Source organism: Anomalospiza imberbis, chromosome 14 (genome assembly GCF_031753505.1).
Source record: "Anomalospiza imberbis isolate Cuckoo-Finch-1a 21T00152 chromosome 14, ASM3175350v1, whole genome shotgun sequence".
NCBI classification, from domain to species: domain Eukaryota; kingdom Metazoa; phylum Chordata; class Aves; order Passeriformes; family Viduidae; genus Anomalospiza; species Anomalospiza imberbis.
Genome location: NC_089694.1, coordinates 7,115,509 through 7,130,256, shown reverse-complemented (window position 1 = coordinate 7,130,256; position 14,748 = coordinate 7,115,509). Strand labels below are relative to the sequence as shown.

Genomic DNA, 14,748 nt, shown 5'->3' with positions numbered 1-14,748 from the left:
CAAGCCCACAAGCAGGAGTTGACATTTTCACATGCACTTTTCACCTGAAGCTACTAAATTGACCACCCCACTCAGGACACTTTCAAGTCCTGCTAAGCATCATATTATACATTTATTCAGTTAATTGCAATCACTTTCCTCCTGTTTAGAAAAGCTGAGCAGCCCTGCACACTGGTTAGACAGCCAAGCCCATCCTCACAGCACAGCTGTAACCTGCTGGTCACATCTCCCCTCTGCAGGGCTGGTTCAGCTCCAAGACATCCACACTCAGAAATAATTATTGACTGTCCAAGCTAGAGACTTCTCCCACTTGCTCCATATCACCTCCTCCCTCCCCAACACACCAAGAGCAACAATGCAGTCCTAAAGTCCACCCAAGTTTCTTCCTACTGCCAGTACCTGAAAGACCTTCCTGAATTATCACAACTTAATTGACTTAAAGACCCTGGAGTATTAAACTATTCCAAATGATAAGAGACAAGCAGTGCTGGTTTCAGTGGACCCATCTTGGTACTTAACATGCAAAAGCTCCCACCACACAGCCCAGTCTCTTCTCACCTAATTGCTACGTGTATCTTGGATTTACCTGTGCAAGGCATAATTACTAACGATAAAATACTTTATACAGTTAAACCTCTTTAATAGAATAAAAAGAAATCTCAGCTCCCTCACCTTGACTCTAACATTGTAACAGAGGCTCGTGAAAAATGAAAAGCCTTGAAGGATTTGGAATAAGAAACTTGGAGAGACAATCGCTAATCTTTTATCTTCCAGACTTCAAGCAGAATCAAGTTCTTCAAAGAAAACCCAATAAAGCCCAGACATTTTCATCATAACAAAATAAATAATTCAGTCATACTTTAGAGGACTCCAACATTAGGATTGGCTATTTGATATATCTGTGGCTTAGGTGCCTCTAAACTGATTAAAGATAACCTGATAGAAGCTTGCAATGTCAGAACTGCCTTCACTCCTGACAGATATGAATGGATAGTGTAAATAACTATAAATAACCAAAATGGCTGCATTTATGCCTAATGGAGGATTTACAGCCTTCAGAGCTGCCTGGTAGGACTAAGAGTTACAGCTCTGCCTTTATCCTACCACAGCACACAAGGAGAGATGAATTGACATCCCTCCCCACAGCACCTGCTCTGCCAGAACCACCAAGGGCCCTATCCAGAGGAGAAAAGGAACAGGATTCTCTCATGAATAAGAAAATAAACATGTACAGACAGGTTTGTTGATGTTGATTTATTATTGTCTTCCTAGAAACCACTGTGAAACACACATCCCAGAAGCCCCTCAAATCTCCATAGCCCCTGCAAGTTTCCCCCAGTACAGCTTTTGTTATTTTCCAGCTGCCATCTGCAGAAGGGAAGATCCCATTGCCTTTGAGGGAACAGACCAGGTCTTCATTTACCCCTCCAGGTCTTCATTTACCCCTCCAGGTCTTCACCAAGGGGGCCTCAACTGCAGCATGCCAGGCAATTTCTCAGTTTGGTTTGCTGCACTCCTAACCTTGCCACCACCACTACATTCCCAAAGCTCCAGCAGCAGTGCAGCCCCACAGGAGCTATTTGGGAAGTGGATGGAAGCAAATTCTGCACCCACACAAGCATTGGGGCAGCTCAGCTCGGGGTCAGGCACAGCCACATTTTTTATCTCACGATTTACGCCACTGCCAGGGACCGCAGAGCGGAGCCACTGACACACTCCAGCAGCTCCGTGTTTGCAGCACGAGGGAAAGTCCCTCCAGGATGGGGCTGGCATCAACAGAAGGGGCTGCAGAGAGGCAGCACGAGATCCTGCTGTTCACTTATTTGAGCAATCACTTAAAATACTGAAAGCAGCTCTCCCCAGGAGCTCACTGTGCAGAAGCAGCCCCTCACAGCCAGCTCTCCTGTTCCTGCTCTTCTCACTTGATGGAAGGGGAGATTACCAGGAAATCTGAGACAAAGAATGGGTGCAGATGCTGCCCTTCTCCCAGAGGTCCTTCTGGGCTTAATTGTGTCGCCATCTTTCCACTTTTTCAAGTAACTTTTTCCCTTGAACAGAGAACTCATAGGAACGTACCACAAAAGCTGCAAGTGAGCAGCTGCTAAAGCTTTAATTTTATGTTATCCACAGAGCAATGTGGCCAATATGCAGGGCAAGAAATTAAGTGACCATTCAAAAGCAAATTCCCAAGCTTGGGAAGCAGGAGGAATCAGGCTGATAAACATGCACACAAGCCAACCCCATGGAACAGAGTTCTTTAGTGAGGGGAGATGAAGAACTACACTGGTATTTTCCTGCTCAAGTTTACCTTCCAAAAAGTTGAGCTATTTAGATTTAATATTTAGGAAATCAGCAGAATTCATTGAGGGATTTTTTTTTTTTTGTTATCATTGTTTCAGTAGGAAAAGACTAGATGGTGGCAGGGACAGAAATTCCCCCATTGAAAAAAGCAAAGATCTAATATCAGAAGAAAAAGAGGAGAGAAAGCAAACCAAAGGCAAGGTTCTCACGGTTCTCTCCAGCAGCTGAGCTGAACAAACTACTGGTTAGTTTGGATGAGAACATTTAGCAATATTAAATGTCAGATGACAAAAGACACAAGAACAGTTCTGAGGTGATGGGGTTCATCCCAGTTTCAGAGCTGAGAGCGCCAACCAGGATGTATCAGCATGGATACACCAAGGGAAAATGAAAAAACTGCCCACAAAAAAAATCCTGGTGTAAGATTTAACTGCAGTCGAGGCAGCCACAATCCATTTTAACACTGTCAAACACAGCAAGTTTCCAAAAGATTAAATCACTACTGAAATCATCTTCATAATTTTAAAAAATGCCTGTGAGATAAGACCAGGAGCTAATTGTACCATTTAAATTTAGTGAAGGGAGGATTTTTTTGTTGGGATTTTTCCTTCTTAACTGCAATAAAGAAAAAGCCCAAGGGTCTAAAACTAATAATCTAATAAACTTTGCTAAGTGAACATTGTAACAGATAGGCCTGGATGAGATTTCCTGTAAATGCCAGACAATTTCCCTTGATCTTTATCAGCAGAGATGCTGCTCTAGCTTCAGCAGAAAGAAATGAAATTTGGTGCAAAATAATAACATCTGAGTGAGATTCTGCTTGTCAGACTAACAGTCCCTTTAGATGTCAGGGTAAAAATATTAAAATTAACTCTGAAGGATTTCACATTTGTGTTTTTAATATGAGTGGTTGAGCTGTGTTTCCATACCAACACAGTTCCCCTCCCTGGAGAGAGATGCAATTATCCATCCTCTGCACTGGGTTCCCAGACCGGGGGTCTGACCCAAAGCAAAACACATTGAGAACTCTCTTCCCTGCCAGAGCACATCTCAGAGTTGGCACTGCTTCCACTTGTCCCTTCCCTGCACTCCCAGCTCCCAAAGCCACAGGGAATCTGTCCCCAGGACCTGCAGGAGATGCTCAGGGGCCACTGGGGCTCCTGTTCCCTTTCCACCCCAGCATCCCCCCAGTAGCTGAGTGCCCTGCATGGGGCATCCTGCACAATTTCTATAGCTGGAGCAGCCTCTGGTATTGGAGGCATCAAAATACTCCTAAGCAAGCAGCAATCAAAAGATCAACCGATTTTAAAAAGTGTTCTTCTACAAACTTCCAGACTAATTTTAAAGATAACAAAAGTAAATGGTGTTCAAAGTAATTTTAATGAATCGTCCTTCCAAGTCCAAAACACTTTATACAAGATAATTAAAGTGAGCTTCTCAATGGCTCCAGCTAGGAATTCCTCCTCTGCAAAAGGATTGCAAGCAATTTTTAGTCACTTTAGACCTTCTTTAATAAGCAGAAATGGTCAGAAACTGTTCAATTAAATGCTTTTCTTCTCCACCACCAAGAATGGCAATTCCACATACCAAAGCTTCTCAGAATAACTTCAGCTTCAACACCCCTGCACAGGTCCCTGGGCCAGGGTGGAAATAAAAGTTTAAAAAAAAAAAAGGGGGGGGGATAATAAAATCAAAGCAAAGGATTCAGCTCTCTGCAGAAGTGGCAGAAAGTTCAGAGGCAGAGCACCCAACTGCTGTGCACAACCTGAAGTTCCACAGGGCTTCATTCCCACTCACAATAAAAACTAATGTTGCAGTTTCTGTCAAATGGGAAGGAGGGAGGCAGACAGTTTGTATGCCACACAGGTTATTCACCATCTCTGAAGCTGGTCCACATTTCCAATGCCTAGGAAACCAATCTTTCATTAGTTTTACTCCATTCTTAATAACTCATGTTATTAGAATTGGATCTTAATGGTAACAGCATTAAGAATTACTGGGGGAAAAAAAACATGCTGTTATCTCGTCAGCAATTCATTTGATCTTACATTGAGAAAAACAACATATTAAACTTCATCAGTCAGTTGTTGCCCAGAACAGAGCTCTGTCCTGATCTGACAGGCTTCAGCAGGTCTTGGGCCTTGCTATTAGTGAGGCATAAACAAAAATAAATCAATTATTCTGCAAAAATATCATAATGAAGGAAAAAAACGCCTGGTTGCCCATGACTTCTTTTTTAAATACAGGCAAAAACACCATTAATACAGAATGATGGAACCTGAATAGGACGGCACTCAACAAATGAGCAATCATTTCACCGCACATTAACCATAAAGCCCTAAAAAAAATATTGCAGATTTAAGTGGCACAAGCTAGTATGTATCAGCACTAAAAAAAAAAAAAAAAAAGACCCATTCTGCAAAAAAAAACTTAAAGGCAAATAAAAAAACCCATCATATTATCATTAGAAAGAGGCACCCCAGACAGCAGAGAATAGGATCACCAAGCACTCAAATACCCCAAGGGGCACCAGGGACCACATTTGGGAACCAGCAGCCCCTGCCACCTTTTCCACAGAATAACCAACTTAGTTGTGCAGTGGATAACAATAACAACACACACAGCTGAGGCAGATCTCACCAAGCATTACACTGAGGTGACAACCAGATCACCTCAGTGCAGCCCGTATTTTGGGACTGACAGAGTCAGACAACACAATACTTGCACAGAGATTTTAATTCTTGGAAAGGTGGGATTTTTTTTTTTTTTTATTTAATTTGCACCTCAAAAACTTCAGCCTTTAAATTTCTATTCATTCTTACAGCTGCAGGAATATTTAGGACAAGCCCTGCAGAGCAACCATTACAGCAAACCAGGTGTATTACTAATCATAAACCAGCATATTTAATATCTACAAACACATGAAAACAAGCAAACAGCCACTTGCACTTCCAACTGCCCAGTGCTGAGGAAGAGGAGCAGAAATGCTGCCTCCTCCTGCAGGTGGCTGGAGCACCCCCAGCACTCACCTTGGAAGACAGCAGCGTTCTGGATGACCAGGAATTTCAGCTCCACGCTGGCAGACTGCAGCAGCTGCTCCATGTTCAGGCGGGCGGCTGCCTGGTACTTCTCCTCCATCTTCCTGGAGCAGCACGTGGAGCCCTTTGGGATACAGACCTGCAGATCAGTCCCTGGAGAGGCACAGAAGTAGACAATTCACATCAGGAGAGGAAACCAACTCCAAGCATCGCTATGGCTGCAAGTACTGTTTGGGCAAATTGATGGCATTTCTGGAATTTGTCCTGAGCAAGCAGCTTGGCCAGAGGAAAGGGTGGATAAGGCAGAGCTCAGATTGCTGAGCAGTGGCCCCCGAGAGCTGTGCTTGCCTGCTCCAGCTCCCACACACCCCGAGCACTGACGTGCCAGGGCCGAGCAGAGCGATGCCAGCCTCGTCCTGCTGTCCCCAGTCTGCCCACAGCAGTGAGGAGTCAGTGAGGGCAGGAAAGATGGAGTGGGAGGTGGAAAACAGAGACAGGATTTGAGGCTGTGGATTTAGGGTGAATAGAGCAATGTATGGAGTATGTCAAGGAGGATATGCTTGTGATTTGTGTAAAGACTTGAAAGTAATTTGGAAGTAACAGTGCTATTTGCCTGCAATTTCTACCCTTTTGTATCCCCAGCAACAACAGTAATAGCAGAAGGACACAACTAAAATTATTTCTTTGGCTTTTTAGTGCTGACTTTTAAATTGTACAACCAACATCCCCATCCCATCCTTCCTCCATTGCAACAGGCAAAGCACAAAGCTCATTGCTTCACTCGTGGCTGTCCCTCTGCAGAGGGACAGATCCTGAGGGATGCTCTGAGCACTGCACAAGGCAAGAGCCTCTTCTGCAGCACCTTCACTCATTCACCAGGATGGGACAATAGCCAGGGGACAAAGGCCAGAGGGACACCGCCTGCTCTGGCATCTCCAGCACTGCTCAGTGATACTAAACTTCTTTTTTTGACATTCCCAAAGCATTTATTCATGGAGAAAGTAGACAACTTCAAGAGAAGTGTTAGCTAAAAATAAATAAAATCTGGGGAAGAAAATAGAAGTCTTTCTAGGCTCAGACAAGAGAAGATGAAACAGAAGAGCTGGAAGTAGCGGCAAAAGAAGGCTTCATCTTCCATCAACTTTTAAAAGCAAACTGAGGCCCCAAACACACAAGCAGAGCAACAAGCTTGTATCAAAGCAAATAGCTCTCCTCATGCAAAACACATCTCATCTGATGCTGCTCTTACAAACTCAAACAGCAAAAAACAGCTCCATTAAAAATGGCTCTACAGGGTCAAAGAACAGCCAGCACTCACATTTCATTGTCTGCCACCAAACTCCATCATACCCAAAGCAAAAGCAATTCCCTGCTAGGTTCAGCTCTGCCAGGAACCTGGATTGGGAAGCAGTCCCCAGGCCAGAGACCAACAGCCCTGGCAGAATGAAGGCTCCTCACACCTCTCACTCTGCCTTCCTGCTTGTTATAGAGAGATTTTCCTCAGTAAAAGCTACTTTGGTAATTTACATCTTTGCTCTGGAAGGATTATCCCTCCTTTCAGGTTCCTGTCTTCTCTCCTTCACAAGAGTCTTCTACCACATCCACTCTCTCCCTAATTACTAGAAAGTGTCAAAAGTCACTTTTGCAAGTGTAGTCTAGAAGAACAGGATTAATATTAATGTCAGTTCAATCGTGTGCCTCCTGAAGAAGAGTCATGCACAGTGCCAAGGGAAAACCAGCTGTCAGGGCTCAGGAGCAGCGACAGCAGAAATCCTCCTCCCTCCAGCCCTATCCCTTCCCCGACACAGCATGAGAAAAGGAACATTAAATACTTCAGCTAGAACATGCATTGCACGTGGGGAAAGACAATTTAACCAGTGCAGGCCCTGCTGTTGCTGAAAAAAAATCTCATGCAAAGGGGGAGAGAGGGTCCACACCCCCATCCTGGCTCCATCACTCCCCACTGCCTCAGTTTCCCCTTCTGCAAAGCTGGATGCCCAACACCAGTTCCTTCCTCAAGCCCTGTGACACAGAGCCAGCACCACCAATGTCTCAAGCTCAAGCCTCAGTGATTTGTGAACTCACCCACTCCAGAGGAGCACAGCGACAGGTATTTCATGCATTGAAAAAATAAAAGGGACCATAAAACCACGTAACAGCAAGATACTGTATTAATGAGAGAAGCAGTTATATAACAGCAAGTTAAAGAGGTTTTTTAAAGTCAAACTCAACTCAATTTACACCACGAAAAGGCTTAGCATGGTCTCTTTAACACTACAATACGCCCATAAATTTCTTTTTAATACAAAGCTTATTTCCTCCTACATTTATTATATTAGGACACATTTCAAATTATAAAATAAAAATCCTTCCATGATTAATGGAAATACCAATATAGAAAATCTGAGAGTTGGCAATTAAGAGGTGTCTGCAAGTTAAAGCCAAGGATAGGAAGCAGCAAGGTCATCTACTCACATCCCATCCTTCTTTTTAGCAATTAAGCCAACTTCTCCCCTTTAATGGATCTTTATTTTTGTGCAGTAAAAAGACAGACACATGCTGTATCAGAGTAATCACGGAGGAGGAAAAAGCCTGAGAATTAGCTCAAAATGTTTTACAGAGATAGCCAACTAACATGGTAAGAAACATCATGGTAACACAGGCAGGGCAGGCTCCTGGAAGGTGGCAGGGACGAGGACCTTCTTGGCACAGTGCTGCTACAGAGGGACAGGGAATGGGGGCCTGAGTCCCATCTGCCAGCTCTTTGCTGCGTGTGGCTTTCCCAGATGGCGAGCTGGCTCAAACACCCCAAGTCCCCCGGGAGCAGTAAGGATGGGAGGCTTCAATGGCAGTCCCCCAGGAGCCACTGAGCCCAGCAGACACAGATGAAACAGGGACAAAGCTTTCGACCTGCAGCTGTATTTGGGGTTCACCCGTGCCACTGCTTGAAGAAGGGCCGGGGGCCGCGCAGGGACACGAGCGCCTGGCAGCGCTCAGCAAGCCCACGGGCCAGACCCCAGCAGTAAGTGAAATAGGCTGCCACACGTTTCCGACTCCAAAAAAACGCACGGGAAAAGGTCCTGTGAGTCATCAAATCGTACCTCAGCCTCCCAATCCACCCCCTCTCAGCACATTTTATCTAACACAAACACCTCCAGCCATACTCCGGCTGGTGAGATAGCAAAGCCCATTCCGCTGCCTAATGGCCCTTTACTGTTAAGATCGTTTTTATCTCCCAACCTACACAACCCCTTTTTCTTAAGTTTCAAGTCATTACACCTTGTAATGCCAGTCTCAGCCCTTGCAAACAACCTTCTCCTTTTGCTATAAATACCTACGAACTCATTTTCAGAAAGGAAGTGTCCCTCAAATTACTGCAACCGTTTTATTAAATTGCATTTGGATGCTCTCATACCAATCTTGGCAAGATTAGTGAGATGATGAGATGCCAGGCACAGCAGCCTGACCCTCTGACACCCAATTCCCACGGCCGAGAAGGCACTGGCTGCAGCCCCTTCCATGGGTGCAGGAACGCCAGGCACCATCAGAACTGTGCCATTTATGCCATCTTGGGGAACAGCAGTGTAAATGCTCCAGCAATTTCGCATACGCTCCCAGCTGACAGAAATAAACTCTGGAGCTGCACTAATTTCAGCAGCACCCTGCCTCTTCCTCCTCCTGACAGGGAATTTTTACTGGAGGTCGGGTAGCAGTGAATTTAAACCATTACATTTGACTTTGATGTACAATTATTCCCGCAGATAGGTGGTTAGTACAGCAGAAGTGAAAATCATTCCAGTGGATTTAATGACAAAAATAAAAACCCTCAAGATCATCTATGGGGACTTGTGGACTCCTTCACAAGGCTGAAGGATTTTCCTTTGATTTTAAGCATCCCAGGATAGCTTCAACCCTGTCATCTGATACAGGCAGGCAAGCTGTGCACACTGAGGCACACAAGCCTTCCCACCCAGATCCAATGGCAGCTTAAATCAGATTAACATTCCCCCCAAATTTACTCCAGGCACTGCCAAAATAAGAACCTGTCCCTGCTTAATGCTACATTCCTGCAGCCTCCTCCCCATGTGAGGGGGCTCTGCTACTCCATGCAGCGGCACCTTCGCCTTCTGCAATCTGAAAGTGTCAGAGGAGTTCCTCCCACCCTCTTAACTCACCAGTTTGGTACTATTACCCACAAGAAATATGCTGTTTTGGGTCGATTTTCCTCCTCCAATTGTTTTACAACTAGCATCATGCTTTAAATAGATAAAAGCAGTGACTCAACATTTAAATATAGTGGATTTTCTCCCAGCTTTTTCAATACTTTTTATTAAGAACCTTTTAAATTGTGTGATCAGGGGGTTGTACATCTGTCGGTGCCTTTTAATGCTCAGCATCTAGGGGGAGGAAAAGGAAATGCAACTGTTTAGAACCCAGATTTAATGCTGATCTTTATAAACCTAATTAAAGAGATATAAATTATAAACCAACCTCATTCAATAGGTGATTTAAGTTGGAACAGTATGGGTACTACATGGGATATTTATTACTGCTTAATTATCCTTTATTTTCTATTCCATCTTGTGTTTCACAAGACCATCTGACTCTGGATTCCTCCCCTGGTCTTACAATGTTGGCCAGATGATTCTCATGCAAATCTAACACCCTATAAAAACAGATCTTTTAAAAGAAGACATTACAGTGAAAAATAGGTTTTAGAGTAAAAGTTCCTCCTAACAAATGTATAAACACTGTCATCAGTGGAGTTAACTTTGGGCACCCACTCCCCACACAGATTTGTTACAGTCACATGCACACATCCCACAGCCATTCCAAAGACCAGGAAGAACACTGTTCAGGATGTTGTTAAAGTTAACCCCTGGGTGAAAAAAATAAAATTAATGATCTCACTATAAAACCACTGCCTGGGGAGGTTACTAAATTTTAGGGTTCTGCTCTTGCTCTCTTAACTATCAAGAGAGCAACTTGCAGGCCTGAAATAATTAAGAACAGAAAACTCAATTATCTAGTAAACTAAGCTTTTAAACCACCGTACTAAGCTAAATGGAAAGGCTGCACAGGGAGGAGCATCATTAGTCCCACTCAGGAAAAACAGAATAAAAAAGCAGAAGTACAAAGGGAACCAGCTCATGAGCAAAGGCACATCGAGTTCAGTGGGAAGAGTTGGGATTTTTAATTTTTAAACTTTACATTGGCACCCAGCAGCTGCCAATAAAAAAAAAAAAAAAAAGAGAAGAAACATGCTGACATGCTCAGCCAGCCACATGTAATGCATTACACCTCAACTCCAAAAGGTTAATCTCCTATTTTCGCAGGGTGAATCCATATTTGCTTCCATCAAAGAAAATGAACAAAAAGCTGGAAATAACACTTTGCTGTGGGAGAAGGAAAACAGACCCACCAGCAGATATTTCTGTCAAGATAAATATTCCTCAGTTTTCCATAGTCCCAGAGCAGAGATATCCATCCCCTGTCCCCAGCCTGCCAAGGCACCAGCTCACCCCTTCCCCTCTACCCACAGACCCCAGCCCAATTACCTGTCACCACCAATACAGAGAAACCCAAATGGCAAAGAGGAGAGAAAAACAGACCAGGAGAAATGGAAATTCAAGCTGCTGTTTATAGATAGGAGAAATTATGCAGACAAAAGACAAATGGAAGAAGAAAACCAAGACAGGCAACATAGGAAAAAGATAATTTAGTTATTACTGAGCATGAAGCTACCCCAGCACAGAACCACAGAGTGACTCAGGAGCTGGCATTCAGTCTCATCTTCATCAAAACCCAGGAAAAGCACTCTCCCATCACCCTGCCTTCACTCCTCTCCAGCACAAGATCTCTGATCCAGGTCCAGTCAAGATGTTGCCATGAATTACATCCTCCCACCCCTCAGAACAGTCAGCCACAGCTGACAGTAGTTAGGCTTTGCTGTTCCCCACCTCTAAGCAGGCCAAAGCATGCTCCAGAGTGACAAAAACGTGGTCCCAGACTGCAGGACCAGAGGAGACCAAGCTTCTCCCTGCCTGGTGCACGCCTGCAGCTACTCCCAGAACATCAATAATGCTCACGAAACAGCATGACACTTCCCTCACATTTAACAGAACTGCCTTTTCTGGTTGTTTTTTTTTTTTTTTTTAATTAGAAGTGTGGTCTCTGTCTACTTCAGAGCTCTCCTACAGAGTGTGCTGTGCCAGTGTCCCTCCAGCCCACACACCACTGATGCAGTAAAACTGAGAACTGAGCTGTGGGACATTTCTCCTGAGTGTGTTGCAACTCAGCAGCATTTCCACTACTTACTCCTTCAGCAACAACTGCTCATAATGCAAAATGGGGCTTCCAGAAACAATTGTTTTCTGTTTGTGTAAAGAAAAAAAAATCCACATTTTAAATAAGTTGTTTAACTTCAGTTTCTCCAGGGTGGTGTGATCCATTGGGAAAGGTTCTCAGAATTGATTCCAGGGTGATTTGTGGCTGGGAACTCCAAAACTTTTTTTAACTGACAGATGTATGAAAGGAAGAAAAGTAATAAACAGATGCCTGGAAAACAGTCCTTGAGTGATGTTCCCCTATTACAGAGATTTATGCAGCTGCTACCAGGAGAAGCAAGTGCTCTGAAGTGTAATTACCACACAGAGTCATGCAAGATGGGCCAGATCCAAGGTATAAGCAAGCAGTCATTGCTTTAATTATGATCAAGTTTATGTACTTAGGCAAATGTAAAATCCACTTTCGATTTGATATGTGGGAACTTTATCATCGTAACAAGCTGGAAGCATTCACTTGAAACACCAGCCCTGTTACGAGGTATTGATCCAGCTGCCCACAGGCTCTGCAGAGAGGCAGAGGGCTCCTTACTCCTCCTGGCTATCAGGGATGCAGCTGGGGCTCACAGGGGAGTGGGAACGTAACTGAGGAGCCCCAGTAACCCGAACCCTGCTGGGAAGGGAAGATACCAGGGCAAAAACACCCGCTGCAATCACAGCCAGGCCAGGCTGGAGGATGCTACTGCTTTCTGGGGAAGGACCGATCACATTGCAGCATGGCAGCCCCAGCAGCCCCTCAGTACAATGGGAGTCATTCTCCAGGAACCTGCCCAGCCCTCCATCACCTCCCTGGAGTGTGTAAAAACATACTCAGCAAAGTTACTTAGGAATCAAAGCAGGAATCGCACTGACTTTCAAAGAAACAACTTCCCTTCCTTCTGACAAACAGAATTTGTCAGTTCAGTGGTGATAAGAGCAGCTCTTTCCTGCAACTCTTCAAGCAAACATTTCACTGGAAAGTATTTCCAGTGCCACTTCCTTACTGACCAGGAGACTAAAGCCATGTGGGACAGAGAGAGAGAAGAGATGCTGTTCCTGCAGCTAGTCTGAAAGGAGCATTAAGTGTTGAAATTTATATGAGAAGAGAACATAAGGACAGGTAGGGATAGGAAATATCTCTCACCAGGACTTACATCTAAACTCCCCTCATATCTCTCACAGCTCTTGATAAACTGAGGACTGCTGCAGTCCTGCAGACCAAAAGACTTGGGATTTGCACCAGCAGCCACAACACCTCGCAGTCCCAGCTCAGGGCACCCCATTTCCCCCCTCCCTCCCTCTCCTGTGCTGCAGCAGATCACTGCCGAAGGAACTCTTGTGTTTCTGGCCTGTGTGACACCGAATGCAAGAAACGCAACTCAACACATCCTTATTAAAAGCAGCCACCGCTGGCTATGATCTCATTGCACCTCCCCTACCTATCACGATTGCCTGTTATCTCTTCCTTTTCATACTTTGATCACAAGCTTTTCAGGGCAGGCGTTCTCGGCTGCGTATTGAACCCAACACAACAGCAGCGAGCTCTCCAGGCAGCTCCGTATCGCAGCCATCAAACTGATCCCGTTTGTGTACACACACTCCCAGCACACAGCCACCCACCCGGAGCAGCCAACATCCCCTAGCTCCCAAAAAGCTGCAAAGAACCTTTAAAAGGCAAGGAATTCAAGTATTTCACTTACATTTTAAAATAAAAATGAGGCATATTTACAGAAAGCAGCCTTGTAGGGGGTAGGTGGTGAGGTTTGGTGTAGTACCAGCCCGGCAGCCACCTGTAATGGGAACTGCAGAGCAGAATAACACCTCTCCCAGACCTATCAGGCTCCTACTGCGCCCTCGCACCCCGCACGGTACCCGCACAGCCCGGGGAATGCCGCGCTGCCTCCTTCCAGCCCCATCCTCTGGAGCTGCGGCAGCCCGCGGGCTCAGGCTGGGACGAGGGTTTGGATGCTCTCGGAGCAGCCCTAAAGAGCGGGATTGCCTCGGACCCTGGCACACCTCGCACAGAGGAAAGCGGCTCTGGCGGACCCGGGACCTGCAGAGACGTGACGGGTGCGCGGAGCCTCCGCTCGCCGGCGTGGACACCGCGAGCTCCCGGGGACCTCGCACCGGACCCCGGACAGCGGCATGCGAGGACGGGGCCGGCTGGCGCCTCCGGCAGCGCCGCGGCTCCACCCGACAGCTCGAGGTCACCTCGGCCACCCGGGCTGAAAAACCCCTGAACAAACCGAACGCAATAAGGACTCGCTCTCCAGCAGGTTCCCATTACCGCGATGTAATCACAGCTCCGCGTTATCCCCACATCCGAGACGCCGAACCCGGCGGCCGGCAGTCCCTGCCGCCGGGGAGAGCGGGCAGCCCGCACCCGGCTCCGCAGCGTCCCGCAGCCGCACAGCGACCCCCGTCCGCGGCCCCGGCTCGAGGCGCTGCACCCGAACGGCCCGGGGCGACCCCCGGCGAGATGATGACGGCCGGCCGGACACCACGGGGAGGGCGCGCTCACCTGGCACGGGGCTCTCCGGCACCCACTTGGCTCCGGGCTGCAGCACCTGGAAGGCGGCGCGGACCGGGCGGCAGGCGGCTTCCCCCGCCGGCTGCGCGGCCCCCGGGGCACCGAGCAGCGCGGCCGCCAGCAGCGGCAGCAGCAGCACACCGCCGCTCCCCGACATCCTCCCGGGCCACCGGGGCGCTCCTCTAGGCGCTGCCAGCGGGCATGCCCGCCGTGCCGGGACGCGCCGGGACCGGGAGCAGCGGAGCGGAGCTCGGCCCCGCGCCTCGCGCGGCGCTCCCGGGGCTCCGGTCCCGGCCCCGCGCGCGCCGCCCCGCCCCGGCCCGGATTGGCGCCCGCCCCCGCCCGCGGGAAACTCGCCCCGCGCGCGGCGCCGCCCCGGCGCTCATTGGGCCCCGCGGGGCTGAGCCCCGCCCCGCCGAGCCACGCCCGCCCCGCCCCGCGCCGCACCTGTGCGCGCCCTGCCGTCCGGCACCGACCCCGACACCGACCCCGACCCCGGCACGGACACTGACCCCAGCACCGACCCCGACCCCGGCACGGACACTGATCCCAGCAC

The 14,748-nt window shown here is 47.4% G+C and overlaps 1 protein-coding gene across 4 annotated transcripts in view; it reads right to left on the bottom strand.

Moving 5' to 3' along the window:
* Window positions 1-14,496, bottom strand: part of GPC3 (glypican 3) — a 141,567-nt gene extending 127,071 nt beyond the window's left edge. For 2 of the 4 annotated variants that reach the window (XM_068204717.1, XM_068204719.1), the window contains exons 1-2: window positions 14,184-14,496; window positions 5,331-5,492 (exon numbers count right to left, since the gene is read on the bottom strand). In XM_068204717.1, the coding sequence (XP_068060818.1) occupies window positions 5,331-5,492; window positions 14,184-14,349 (328 nt within the window). In that variant the 5' untranslated portion in view covers window positions 14,350-14,496. Of the gene's footprint in view, window positions 1-5,330; window positions 5,493-11,084; window positions 11,223-14,183 lie in introns of those variants that run through there. The other 2 variants (XM_068204718.1, XM_068204720.1) reach the window with 2 other exon arrangements.
* Between the last annotated feature and the right edge of the window lie 252 nt (window positions 14,497-14,748).